This window comes from Pygocentrus nattereri, chromosome 12 (genome assembly GCF_015220715.1).
Source record: "Pygocentrus nattereri isolate fPygNat1 chromosome 12, fPygNat1.pri, whole genome shotgun sequence".
Lineage (NCBI taxonomy): Eukaryota > Metazoa > Chordata > Actinopteri > Characiformes > Serrasalmidae > Pygocentrus > Pygocentrus nattereri.
In genome coordinates this window covers 6,898,504-6,912,885 of record NC_051222.1, presented here as the reverse complement: position 1 = coordinate 6,912,885, position 14,382 = coordinate 6,898,504, and the positions used below count along the sequence as shown (strand labels likewise).

At 40.1% G+C, this 14,382-nt stretch overlaps 1 protein-coding gene and 1 long non-coding RNA gene across 4 annotated transcripts in view; both read right to left on the bottom strand.

Annotated features, from left to right (window-relative positions):
* Positions 1–6,177, bottom strand: part of LOC108414748 (NACHT, LRR and PYD domains-containing protein 3-like) — a 48,398-nt gene extending 42,221 nt beyond the window's left edge. Inside the window, exons 1-2 of one of the 3 annotated variants that reach the window (XM_037543568.1) lie at positions 5,485–6,177; positions 2,905–3,018 (exon numbers count right to left, since the gene is read on the bottom strand). In XM_037543568.1, coding sequence (XP_037399465.1) covers positions 2,905–3,018; positions 5,485–5,573 — 203 coding nt within the window. In that variant the 5' untranslated portion in view covers positions 5,574–6,177. The remainder of the gene's footprint in view (positions 1–2,904; positions 3,019–5,484) is intronic. The other 2 variants (XM_037543566.1, XM_037543567.1) reach the window with 2 other exon arrangements.
* Positions 6,178–7,940: 1,763 nt separating this feature from the next.
* On the bottom strand, positions 7,941–11,439 carry LOC108437102. Its single transcript, XR_001858585.2, has 4 exons — positions 9,612–11,439; positions 9,350–9,420; positions 9,038–9,116; positions 7,941–8,576 (listed from the first exon to the last, which is right to left on the bottom strand). It is a non-coding gene; the product is annotated as an uncharacterized LOC108437102 (long non-coding RNA).
* Between the last annotated feature and the right edge of the window lie 2,943 nt (positions 11,440–14,382).

Here is a 14,382-nt window from a genome sequence, read left to right as displayed (position 1 = left end):
AGATTTCCTTGTTTAAAAACTGAGAAAGCTGTGAGAAAGATGTGTTTTGAAGGTGGGAGAATTTTTTGAAAGACTACAGATACTGGAAACATACGGAAGACCAGATTTGCTAAAATGAAAAAAAAAAAAAAGGCTCAGTACATTAATCAATAAATAAAAATAACTATATATATTGCTTATTTTAATTGTATTAATACACATTTATTTTTTCTTTATATAATTTGAATTTATTTAATTCTGTATTATTTATTCTGTTTTAGTACTGCCATGTTTATATTTTTTCACTATCTATATTTTTGCTTCGTTGCTTCACATATTCATTTGTTTTTCATTAATAATTCTTTTTTTGTTTATTAATTTATTTAATTCTGTATTTCTTTGTTCATATGATAATGAGGGGGCTTGTTTTTTATGTTCAGGCTTAGCAATTCACACCAGGAGAGAAGAGTTGATTAAACTGTTCTTTCACCAACTTCATAAAGAACTGCAAAGTCACGAACAGATAAACCTGCCCATAAATAACTTTTCCCACCAGCAGTACGTGAGAAGGGTGTCCAAATGTCCGGGTATGGATCAGAATTTTGAAGAAAAAGACAAGGAACCACTTTCTCCAAAGTTCTGAACACTGCGGGTCGACTGTATGGAGCAAACTGTCCCCACAGCCTCCACACGGAAGAGTAAATAATCCACACCTGCATTTTCAGCCAGATCAGCCGAGAGTCTTAGATCTCTGCCTGTCTGCTGCCATTATTGAACTGTCTTGTCCTTCAGTTATCGCTGCTAGAACACGTACCATCGATCTAGAGAATCTGATATCAGCCGACCAAAAGGAATATTAAAACGCTGTGACATCATAGATTAACTTATTAGCATAAGGACCAGGAAATACCAAATTAAATTAATAGAGAAACAAATGAATAGATATGCAAATAAATTAATAAAAAAGAAAAATGTTAAAGATATAAATAAAAAAAATGAATGCTTGCAAAATTAGTGAAAAGGGGAAATGGCTAGACATAAGTAAACAAAGACATTTATTAATGTAAAGTGTTATTTATTAACATTCATTTCATGTATATTTATTTCTTTTTAGATTTATCTTTGTTATTCTTTGCTATTCTAATTCATATATTACTTTACTAAATCATTTATTTATTAGTTCTCCATAGTAACATGACCCAATAAATTGTGGTGATAGACGGGGATGTCAGAAGGCAAGATTCTGCCCAGGGCAGCAAAAAGGTCAGGCTCCCACTGTTCTCCACCATCCTTCTGACCCTTAATCAGTACTGCAAGCTAGATAATCATAATAGCCGGAAGTCCTAACTTCTTATCATGATGGGAAGAAAGTTTCAATATCCTTTTTTCTCAAATTATTTTACATCAGCTTTACAGCCATGTTGTTGTCCCAGTAATGCCAGACATATTACATACACATGAGATCACTGGCATATACAGGTGCCCCTTTTGATCAGCTCTAAATGCTGAAATATGCCACCGTGCAAAAACTGACCTCAAGCACTCTTAAACTTCACAAAGTGCAAGAGTGTAAGGAACACTGGGCCTTATTCACCAATCATTCCCAAGAAGAAATTGATTCTTTATCCCCACTTACGCAGTTTTTATACAGATTCTGACTTTCACCTACGTTGTTCTTACAACACATTTAAGAACACACTTAAGAAGATATTGGTAAAGGAGGCCCATTGACCTTATTTTTCTGCACAGTAACAGTGTTATGCTTTGGCAAATATCTGCATGATTCCTGCCTTTGTGTTATATATATTACAGTATCAGTAAAATTATTTAACAGGACATTTATTAGGATCAAGTCAGTTCTTGGTTCTTGCAATAAGAATAAGAAACACTGACTTTAATATGCATTATATTTGTATAACTGAAATCAGATCTGCACACAAAAGCCCACAATATTAGAGTAATTTTGGTAATAATGGTATTTTCAGCTACAGAAAAAAATCCTCATAGTCCTTATTAGTCCCACAAACAGGGAAATTTCACTTCCGCATTTAACCATCCGTGAAGTGAAACAGCACATACACACTGGTGAGCACACACACACACACTTGCCCAGAGCGGTGGGCAGCCCTATCCACAGGGCCCGGGGAGCAATTGGGGATTAGGTGCCTTGCTCAAGGACACTTCAGCCATGGACTGTCAGGGGACTGAACTGGCGACCTTCCGGACACAAGGCTGGTTCCCTAACCTCCAGCTCACGACTGCTCCCTCCAACTCTTCTACAACCCCAATTCCAATGAAGTTGGGACGTTGTGTAAAACAAATAAAAACACAATGCGATGATTTGCAAATCCTTTTCAACCTACATTCAATTGAATACACTACAAAGACGAGATATTTAATGTTCAAACGGATGAACTTTTCACCACACATTTTCAATGGGAGACAGATCTTGACTGAAGGCAGGCCAGTCTAGTACCTGCACTCTTTTACTACGAAGCCACGCTGTTGTAACATTGTTAATCCCAGTGTCTACTACTATTAGCTTCGAGGTATTTCCTGTTATCTGACGTCCTTGTGCAGTCCACCGTTAGTCAGCACACAGCCTTATGTGCTCACTCTTAGCTCTTAGAATTGGACAATATGACCATTAAGCTTTCACTGCTAAACATAAGCTTTCTTTAATAAATCTTAAAAGAGTAATATGAACAATAATAAGGCTAATAATTCCACAAGTGCAATCTGCTTTTGAGTATACGCACTTATTTGAGCTTAATTTTCTGAAACAATTACCCAAATATGTGGACTGGGATTGCTGTGAAACAATATCGTGACTGACCAGTGATTAGAAAACACCACTAACACGTTTAAAACTGGAAAAATAAATATTTTTTCTTAAATTAGTAACGGAATGTGAATGTGACTCACTTTGAGTCATAGGTTCCTTCACCACTGGTGAAGTGCTGAAGATGCTGATGAGGCTCCATAATGAGGTCTTCACAGATACAGTAGGACACTGGACATGCTGCAGCTCTCTGCTCCCTGTGAAGAGTCACATTTAGACATTGAACAGGATACTGATTATAATGAACTTGATGTCATCACAGAATCACTCAGTACCTGATCAATGACTAAAGAATAAATAACAGCAGCATCACTACATATTCAACATTACACGTTACATATATTCCACTACCAATCAGCAATAAGATATGTCATTAGTATGGCATTCACCTGTACCCCATATTTACTACACAGTCTGATGAACAGAGCTCAGGAGTGCTACTTTGGTTCCAATAGCTCCGGTAGGAGTTTGGAGCTCCTCAGTCCTTCCCAGGAAAAAGAAAAAAAAGACTGCCAAGATAACTTTGATGTTTGAGGACGTAAAACTCCGATATACTGATATAACGGCAGAATTTCTTTTTTGTCAGAAATACATAACACAAAGATTTCCCTAACATCTGTTATGTGTAGGTCTAAGAGTCCTCACCAAGACAACATGACATCACGCAGTAAACTTAATAAACCTTTGGTCATAACACACTGTAGCGTCATGAAGACAAATCCGATGAAGACATCGGCCGTGCTTTAGTTTGAAGAACTGAACGATTAAACAGATAAACATGTGGGAGCATCTGAACATGGCATGTTCCTCTTAACCATATCAGAACTCCTCACCAAGACGTGAATAGCATCTCACAGCATATCAGTGCACGCTGCTAACAAAATAGTCTATAATTAAATAAAAAATATAAAAAGTTGGGCTTCTTTTTAGATTTTAGACATTATTACTGCTCTAAAAAGCTTACAGTGGAATTATAATTGCTGTTTATTTTGCTGCTGCATTAATCAGAAGCATATTAATAACAATGTTTTTGGGATACTTCACTCTTAATTTTTACTTTTTTGCTTAGTTTTATTATTCCACCGCCTTGTGTTAGACACAATGCCGTACACTGTTAGAAATAAAGGAACTGTGCAGCTAAACTGTTTGTTCATCAAGGTACAAGTCATGGAAACGTACCCTCAAAAGGCACAACAGTGCCCCTTAAATGCGTTTTTCCAGGTGAAAACTGCATATTTGTGTCTGTTCATAATCTCATGTTTTAAAACAGAACAATATAATACAAAGCCTGGAGGCGAGATGCGGTGTGTGGAGTCAGTACAGCTTAGAAAATGTCCCTTCAATGGTTCAGTTATGTTCCCTGACTAAAGGTACCCCAGTGAGAAGAGGGGTCCTGCCCTAGTTACAGGACTGCTCACAGAATTTAAATCTAATTTTAACCAGTCGATACTCAGAATTCAGGTATGAGAAGAGAAAACCGGGATGGGTGCATCCTCACTTAACAATATCAATACTAGACGTTTTCTAAAAGCAGTAAATTGAATATACATCATCATCATTATTATTATTATTATTATTATTATTATTATTATTATTATTATGTTGGTGAAAAGGTTTTTTAAAAATCGTAAACATTTGAGTAACACAGTAACTACTGTTCCTTCTGCCTTCTCTGTCTGCGTCTCCCATGAACAGCCACATGACCCAAAGCTCTATGAAGGCAGATGTTTTGTTACTTGCCTAAACAGACAGTCTAAGTGGCTCCTTATTTAATACCAGTGAAGAGGCTTTCAAGCAGAATTTTCATGGCCACTTTATTAGTTTTTCAACGCAGAAATCCCAAAAAAACTTCTAAAGGATCCTTGGCATGACTCGTCATGGGATCAAAAAGAAATGACCCCTCCCTGTTGAAAAGCTTTCGCTCAGACTCGTTGCTGGTTGAGCAGTTTCACTGATCTTCAACTCATCTCCCCGAGTACCGCTAGACCTGCATGTTCTACAGATCAGCTCTTCTGCTTCTGTGGTAATAGACCCGTTTTAAATGAGGAGATTGAGGCATTCGAGCCGTTTTTAAACAGTGAAATGTAAAATAATGACTGTTACGCTGCTTGTAGATGACTGTGCTCCAATAAAGCCCGACGTTTAGATTTACAGGCCTCGGAAATTTAACTAGGCCCCATTTTCCACAGCCAGCTGCACTCGATAAACTCCCGGCTGAAACAAACTGGATGCACTTCAAGTCTCATGTCGACGTTATTTCGACGCCGTGTTCTCAAGCAGAACCTCGGGTTCCTCTTTGATGGTTAAAAACGGGGTTCGGTCGCTCGTTTGACGCCACGACACACCAACAAAAGGTTTTCTTCATTTATTCATGAAAACAAACCGAGTCTGGCTGGAAAGTGAGGCTCCCGCAGCTACTCGCTCAAACAAACCCGTTTAACGGATAAACAGCGTGTTTACATCGACGTGTCGGCACAGGACGTCATTCTGTGGCTCGGCCGGGAAGTTACATGAAACATCGAGCGTGGAGTTTAACACCATTACACACCATTACACACCATTAAACACCATCAAACACCAGTTCTGTCGCCGTGTGTGGACATAAGCTGGTGTTTTTAATCTACAGCGCCAGAATCGCCTGTTTAGGGCGTTAATTCTCTCACCAAGCTCGAGCCCGTGGTCCTCCCTCCGCTTCCTCAGCAGCTGGAGGCGCCGCTGTTTCTCGCTGAGCTCCTTTCAGTTTCACTTTCATGAACCCCTCCGGCTCCCACCGCAGAGCGGGTTTGGCCTGTATGGAGCTGTACGGAGCCCCGCTGGCGACTTCCTGGAGAAATAAAAATAACGCGCGGCCACGACTTAGTAAGGTGTGGGAACGAGATCGTTAAGTCGCGGGCACGCCTTATCAACGCGTGGGAACGAGATCCTAATCCGTCGCCATGACTCAGTAAGCCGCGATCTCGTTCCCATGCCTTACTAAGTCACGGCCACGGCTTAGCAATCTCGTCCCCACGCGTTAATAAGGCGTGGCCGCGCATTAGGGTCTCACAGTCGTGTGGATAAGAAATGCCGTCACGACTCTATTAAAGTCTGTCGTTTCAGGACGTGACAGCGCCTCGAGCATGTCCGCCCCCCTGGGCTCCTTCTGTAGGACGGAGGATGAAACGGGTCCGCACTGATCTGAAAGACCCGCTCACTCACATTTGAACGGACCTCGCCGTTTTCTCACTTTACTGTTTGAATAAACCACAGAAAGAGTTCCTCCTCGTTTCAGTCTCGGGCTCATCACTTTTCACTATGAAAACCTCGTATCTCCGCCGTGGCCGTGTGAAGGTGCCGGTTGCCGTTTACATTGTGTGATCGTTTCATAACGAATGGACCAGAAGAAGCGGCCTCGAGCTGCTTGGAAAGCCGTCTGGTTCCACTGACTTACACGGTTTTCGTCCTCCTGTAAAGACGTCGCCATTGTGGAGATACGAAGTTTTGTTCCGACGGTCCGGAACAGATGAGACAGGCTGGTGTCGAACCGCCCGTGGGAGAATAAACCGGTGCGATTCTGAAAAGCAGAAAAACTTCGTCAGAATTAAATCAGTCTCAGTAATTTATGGGTTATAGGTCCGTTGTTTGTACAACGTTTGTAATTTGAGCGATAAAATGTGGATCTGATCGTTTTTCCGCGGTGATTTACTGAGAAATCGAAGAGAGAGAGTCGAATATCCAGTGAAAGTCCACCAAAAACCCAACTTTACAGCTCTCGTTTAGCTCCAACAGCCCTGCAGCTCCAGCAGCTCCAACACAGCCACAACGCTGACGGCTCAGCGCTCCTCACAGCAGATACACACTGACCTCTCACTACAACTGCGGACCGAACCGGACCACACTCAGCACTGAGACCCGCTCAGAGTCAGGGAGGGGCTGTGGGTCAGCTGGGGGGCGGAGAGCTGAGCTGCAGGGCTGTTTGAGTTTGTCTATGTAAATATATGTTAATTAGCACTGGGCCGGTTCACAGCCATGAAAGGGCCGCATCTCAGCCACCTTTAAACCAGCAGGGCCACAAATGACCCACAACTCAACCACATGTAAAACATCTGGGCTGGTACCGGGCCATATGTGGCCCAGATCCGAATTCACTGATGCCCCTCCCTCCCAATGCCGTTAATTAACTTAGCCCTGTGATTAATAATCATCACTTAATCATGTTTTCCATCAATATATTAATACAACAAACATTTAAATGTCTCACTTTACTTTAATAATAATTTCAATATTAAACATCCATATAAAATGAAACACTTCACCAATAAACATGAATGAGACGTCAGGGTCTCAGTGCCTGAACACAAAGCAATGCAGTGCTGAAAAAAATGATACATTGGATTTACTCCATTCAGTAGTGGACATTGGTTCCACACATATTGTTTGGTTTGGCAGCAACTTACACAATTGTGTTAAATGAAGATAAACTATTTATGTTCATTCATCGCTTGTTCTTTGTGTTGATTTAACAATTCAGTTAAAATCAAGACAAGCTATTTGTGTTTAATCAACACAAGTACTGAGCACTGAAGCTACTGAAATTTGATTTAATAAATTAAATTAGATTATTTTATTCCAAGACAATGTAGTCCACCCCCACATTATTTAACCTCAACTATATCAATATTACAATATTGGTCAAAGACTGTTGGAGATGGAGCTGCCGGGCAGAAGGAGAAGAGCTAGACCTCAGAGAAGGTTTATGGATGTAGTGAAGGTGGACATGGAGATGGTTGGTGTAAAAGTAGAGGAGGCAGTAGAGAGGGCAAGATGGAGGCAGATGATCCGCTGTGGCGACCCCTAAAGGGAGCAGCCGAAAGAAATCAATATTACAATATTAAGCATTTTAAATATTTCCATATCAATGTTTCAAAATGGTAACATTTAAATTCCATCATTTTAAAAACGGTTAATTTATAAATTGAATATAAAGACGATTAAAAACCCAAATTTCAGAAAGTATCGTCTTGTTTAATACCTTAAACTTTTCTTGATCATTCCTAATATCTAATTCTTTCATTGAAGACAAGAAGCAGTTTTGTTATAAAACTTTTATTCCAGAAACAGAACAGCAGGTGTCCCCATTCTAAACGTAGCTACTTAAACTGTCAGTCAAAAGTTTTCAACTAGAAAAAATAAAACGCAAAGCTCTGCAGACGGCAACAGTCATTATTATTCACATATCATATATGATCAATATGATCAATAAAACAGTGATATCAAATGTGTAGAGAACTGCACAGTAATTACAATTAAAACAGCAAACACAAATCAACAATCAAACAGACTTAGAACTTCACACACACTTAGAACTTAAAACAAACGTCTGTAAAACCAGCCACATTGCTCAGTCCACGAATGTAGAACTGCCCTTCTTTACAGGACGGCTGAAGCCAAAACAACACGGCCCTCCTTACTGGTGGACTTTAGTTTTCAAGCTTTGGGCCTTTCTTGATAGATCGGCTGCATCCAACTCCACTATTATCTTTTGAATAACTTCCAGGGTGTAGTGCAGCTTCGACGGGTACCTCATATTTAAGATGTAAAAAACTCCAAACAGCATGGCAGCTGCAAGGGCCACATTCTCCAGGTCGCGAAGCACCACCACACCCTCGAGGATCACTCCCACATCAGAAGAGTTACTGCTGGGAGTCTCTCTGACAACATAGATCCCCACCACTGTTCTCTCTATGGCACTTAGTGTGTTGGCCTCAGTGATGTCCTGGATAAAGGGAAATAGATACTTTAAGGACAGGCTCCTCATTAAGAAATGACAGTTTTAAGAATGACATTCCACCATTAGCTCAGGGCTAAGAAATGCAGCACTATGCAGCAGCATCTCACTTGGCTTGTAAACATCTAATATGATAATCACAGTTATGTCGGGACCCAGAGCTCCCCGTCCTCCGCTCCGCAGTCCCAGACGATGTGGAAAAACGTTACTAATTAATTAAAGTTAAGTCAACTTTTAGTTTTAATTTAATCTGTTCTAATGTAAAAAAGACGATTAAACTTTTTTGCTGGCCAGTTACAATAAATATGCTGCTTTGTTGGAATAATAAGACAACATGGGTATGTTCAGCAAAATTAAGTTCTTATTACGTATTAGTTTTTTGAACATGTTTATATGAACATTCATTTTTTAAGATGTGGAAAAAGCACCACCTACTTTTGCACACTCACCATGTACTCCTGCACCAGATCCTTAGGGTCCTCACTGAGGTACATGCAGAGTCCTTTTATGATGCACATCAACATCACCCTCAAGGATTAAAACATAAAACAGACAGTGGGCAAAAATGTTTTGTAACATTTCACTTAAGACTGGCATCTCCTAAACACACTGCTCTCTGACTGATGACATCAATGCAAATGAATTAAAAGCGCATCCCATGTCCTAAAACTGCATGGACAGCTTTGATATATGCAGGGGAAGCGATTATTATTATCATAATATCTGTTTCACTCGATAATGCTTTAATATTTGGGACCTACTTGGTGAAACTGATGGGCAGGCCTTACAACGCCACATTCACAGCAACATTCTACCACACTTACACCATTCACTGCAAAAGAGAACCAAACAAACGAGAGTGTCTAATGTGTCTAATCAAATCTAGAGTTGCTTCTAATTAAAATAAAAATAAATAAAATAATAAAAGGGGGAAGAATCAATAACGGAGCCCTGTCATGCCATTAACATGAACACAATGTTTGCTCTGCCACTAACAGAGCAAACATAAAAACATATACTCACCACAATAACTTGAGCCCAGTGAAAGTGCTGACTCCAGAAGAAATGCACTGACTGAGTTTGCCTGTCAATCTGAAGCAAAGAGCAAAAGAAAAAAACTGACGCTACACTTCAATGAAAAATGCACTCCTCTAAACACACACAGTACATACAAGATCAACATATTCATTTTAATGACTGATATGTTTTTACAACAGATCAGCTGGCAGCTAACAGCTGTATTAATGCAGCACAGCACCAGCTCCAAAAGTCGTGTTGGATAAACCCAGTCCACCTCATCCCCATCCTCCTTTTGATTCCATGGCTGCTCCTCCCTCTGCTGACGTTGCTTTGGCAGGTTTCCCACTGAACCTGAAGGCGAGGGCCTCTAGATATCTATATCAAAAATAAGTATCTACAAAAGGGTAACTTTACAGGAGAGGGCAGAACTTTCTTTGCTGTCAGTGAAAGTTAATGTAAAGACATTTTAATCGCCCCCAGCACCGCTACGATGAACGTTTTGGTTTGAGGGCTAGCTCCTCTCTGCTAATGTGACTTTACTGGGTTTTGTACTGAATTTGAAGGAGAGGGCTGTTTTAGGGAGCCACCGTCTAGAAATGACATGTTTAAAAGCACAAAACTTAAACGACATCAAACCTAAACGCGAATTATTCTTACCGGTGTCGAAACCTCAGCGGTGACCAGAGCCCATAAGCTGTTCCCGCCCAAATCCTCTCGCGAGATTTCACCTTCACGGTCACTGGACTGACGGCTAACTAGCTAGCTTAGCTAACATACGTTACCCCATCCACAGAGAAATGTTTTGGTTTGGCGGGTCGCGTTTTGGCTGCTCTTCACTCCCCTAACGTCGTTTGGCAGGATAGGTCCGGGATTACAGCCCAGAACACGGACCACTCTGGAGGAAAGCTGCTCGATGCGAGGAATCACGGCGGACATGTTAGCGGGTGAATGCAGACCACGCGCTCAGAAAACTATTATTCGCTTTCTATAAACCACAACCAGAGCTTGACATTTGACCGTGTTACCTCTGCTCTGGTTAGACCGTCACTTTAGACTTCAAAACAGGGGAACCGGGCAAGATGGCGACCTGAGCAGACGTGACTTTGCTCAGCTCTGTTTGCACAGTCCCTAAAATTGGAAGATAAATGGTCATCCCTGAAAAATCTAAACTAAAAGTAAACGTGATCCATCTACAAACGCACGGACGTCAGTATATGCTCCAGACTACTTGAAAATGGCAACAACCGCCAAACTGGCACTGGAAACGCAGACGCTAGCGTCTCAAGCAAGAAACGCAGCCTCCAAACGCCAACAAGGGTCCCTGCGCCCAACACAAGAAGGAGAAAAGGTGAGGAGAGCTCTACTTCTCTCGACCCCACTACAGAGAAAGATGTGAGAAATGCAGCCGTTCTCGAAGCTGTAAAAAGTCTAACTGTCATGGTGGAAAACTTGCGAAAAGTTTGGATTTCAACCTTAAAGAACTTAAAGACTGTAAAGATAAGGTGAAAGCCCTGGAAAAGCAAATGTCTGCTGTCACAGCTGAAAACAAAAATCTCAAGGAGCGAATATCTGAAACTGAGCGGTACAAAAGGCGCTGGAATCTCCGCGTCCACGAGACACCAGAGAGAGAATCATCAGGATACTGTCCAAAATCACTCCACAGTGGTCAGAGAAGATGGAGGACCTTGTTGACTCGGCACATCGACTGGGAAGGAGGGTTGAAGGCAAACATCGACGGATAATCATACAATTCACCATGAGGATTCATCGGGATTCAATCTGGCGAGCTTCCAAGAATCACGCTGCTGAAAGCTGACAAGGAGGCACGCAATGCGGTGTGACCAAAATTTAAAGAAGCCAGAGCGCTTTGCCACAAAGCCTTTTACTGTGGTCCCATTGGGTATATAAACAACCGACCTATACCGGCACCGTAGATAAAATCATTAATGGTTACAGCTTTATACAGGTGTGTACTGAAACACAGCTCCACAAATAGCCTGCTGATCAATACGGTTTAAGGGCTGAGTAACCCTACAGTCTAAATACAATTGGTACAACTTTCTCCCATAACAACTTTGGTTGAAACAAAAGGGGGAAAATGTTTTCAGTTTGTCCAGGATATACTGTTCATGTATACTGCTGTTATACTGTTCATGTATACTGCTGTTATACTGTTCATGTATACTGCTGTTATACTGTTCATGTATACTGCTGTTATACTGTTCATGTATACTACTGTTATACTGTTCATGTATACTACTGTTATACTGTTCATGTATACTACTGTTATACTGTTCATGTATACTGCTGTTATACTGTTCATGTATACTACTGTTATACTGTTCATGTATACTGCTGTTATACTGTTCATGTATACTGCTGTTATACTGTTCATGTATACTGCTGTTATACTGTTCATGTATACTGCTGTTATACTGTTCATGTATACTACTGTTATACTGTTCATGTATACTGCTGTTATACTGTTCATGTATACTACTGTTATACTGTTCATGTATACTGCTGTTATACTGTTCATGTATACTGCTGTTATACTGTTCATGTATACTGCTGTTATACTGTTCATGTATACTACTGTTATACTGTTCATGTATACTACTGTTATACTGTTCATGTATACTGCTGTTATACTGTTCATGTATACTGCTGTTATACTGTTCATGTATACTGCTGTTATACTGTTCATGTATACTGCTGTTATACTGTTCATGTATACTGCTGTTATACTGTTCATGTATACTGCTGTTATACTGTTCATGTATACTACTGTTATACTGTTCATGTATACTACTGTTATACTGTTCATGTATACTGCTGTTATACTGTTCATGTATACTGCTGTTATACTGTTATCTCAGATGTTAATTTACTAGTGGTCCATTGATGTTAATGTTTAGTTTTAAAAGATGGACACTTCTAAAAGGGATGGTTAATAGGAACACTTCAAAAAGGGACCCTGCCTCTAGATAATCTGTTCAGTCAGGGACACTACACTCTAAAAGCAAATCTCATTTATCCTTCGTTACAGCATCACTGTAATCCAATGAAAAATAACTTTAACTCGTCCCAAAGCTACTCCAGGTCAATAAGGTCAAATGACTCATTACATGTTTTAATGAATGTGCTCACTCCATTTCTTTCATTATTTATTATTATAGTCCTACACTGATAGATGATGATGACACACTTCACTTAATTTAATTAGGTGTACTTAAGCACATGTGTTTCAAAAATGTGGTGTCAGGAACAGAAGATCACTCTGTCAGTAAATCAGTAAGAGTCTCTGCTGGTCCACTGAGCAAAAAAAAAACAACCTGACAGTGTGCAGAAATGTTTCCTTAGCTTAAACCAAGTGAGTATAATACTGGAAATATATTTACAGGACCACTGGCCAATTTTCTGCTTTCTCACTGAGTTGTCAACCTCCAGTTTGTCAGAAAGGTCACTGAAGTGGCTTGTCCTCATCAATACTTAGTCCAATTATGTCTGCAGCCTGCTGGCTAAAGCCACATGGTTTAGTCGTTTGTGTTAAATCGCGATGTCACCTCTGTGCTATTAGGTCGTCTCTCTTCTGTTTAGAATGACACTCACCAATTACACTGTTGTAGTTGTTGTGTTGGTCAGTTATTAATTTCAGCATAATACTTCTGGTAGACAGGTTTGATTAATATTCCAAAACATATTCATGGTGGGAGGGATCTTTTATTTAGCCTCGTCTGTTTCACCTTTCTCTTTTCACCTTTTAGAGTTTTTCACTCATGCTTCACTTTTGTACACTTGTGTCTAGTAATCCAAGAATTTTCTTTTAGGGATGGAATATTGGACAATTCCTTAAATTCACCAAAACATCCTTTTGTTGTAAAAGGATGAGCTGGTGAAGTACTGAATTTCAAACATTAAGTCTCACCTGAGTGTCTCCAGTTTACAATGTTGACTCTTCAGTCCAGCAGAAAGCAGCTCTGCTCCTGAATCCTGAAGGTCATTGTTGCTGAGGTCCAGCTCTTTCAGAGAGGTGTTTACCTGTTGCAAAGCTGATCCCAGATTTTCACAGGACTTTCTCCCAATACAACACCAAGATAGTCTGCAAAGAGTGAATATATATATATATATATATATATATATATACACCTTATAGAAGCAAATTAGAAAAAAAGTATTTACTCTCACCGGCCACTTTATTAGCTAAACAGCCAATCACATGGCCGCAAGTCAATGCATGTAGACATATAGAGGTGGTCAAGACAATTTGCTGTTTACGGTCCGAAAAAGAGGAAATATCCAGTTGTGTGGACAAAAATGAATTGTTGATGTGAGAGGTCAGAGGGCAGACTGGGTCGAGGTGATAGAAAGGCAACAGGAACTCAATTAACCAACCAAAATCTCTGAGGAATGCTTCCAAAACCTTGTTGAAAGTATGCTGCAAAAAATTAAGGCAGTTCTGAAACCAAAAGGGGGTCCAATCTTTTACTAGCAATAAACCTAATAAAGTGGCCGGTGAGTGTATCTTTACCTTTAATCTTACCCTTCCCTTTCGAACCTACACACTGGCCTTGCACTCATTCTAGTGATTAGTTGATATTTGTAGCTTAAAATGGTTGCACTGGGTGACAGTAGGATAAATAAAGGCAATAAAATATACAGCAGCATGTTCTCTCACAAAGATCTTCAAATTTGCTCATATTCCTTCAGTAAAGTGGCAGTGTAATAACCTATAGCTGTTTAACTCTTGCTTTTATCTTTCTTACCATGTATA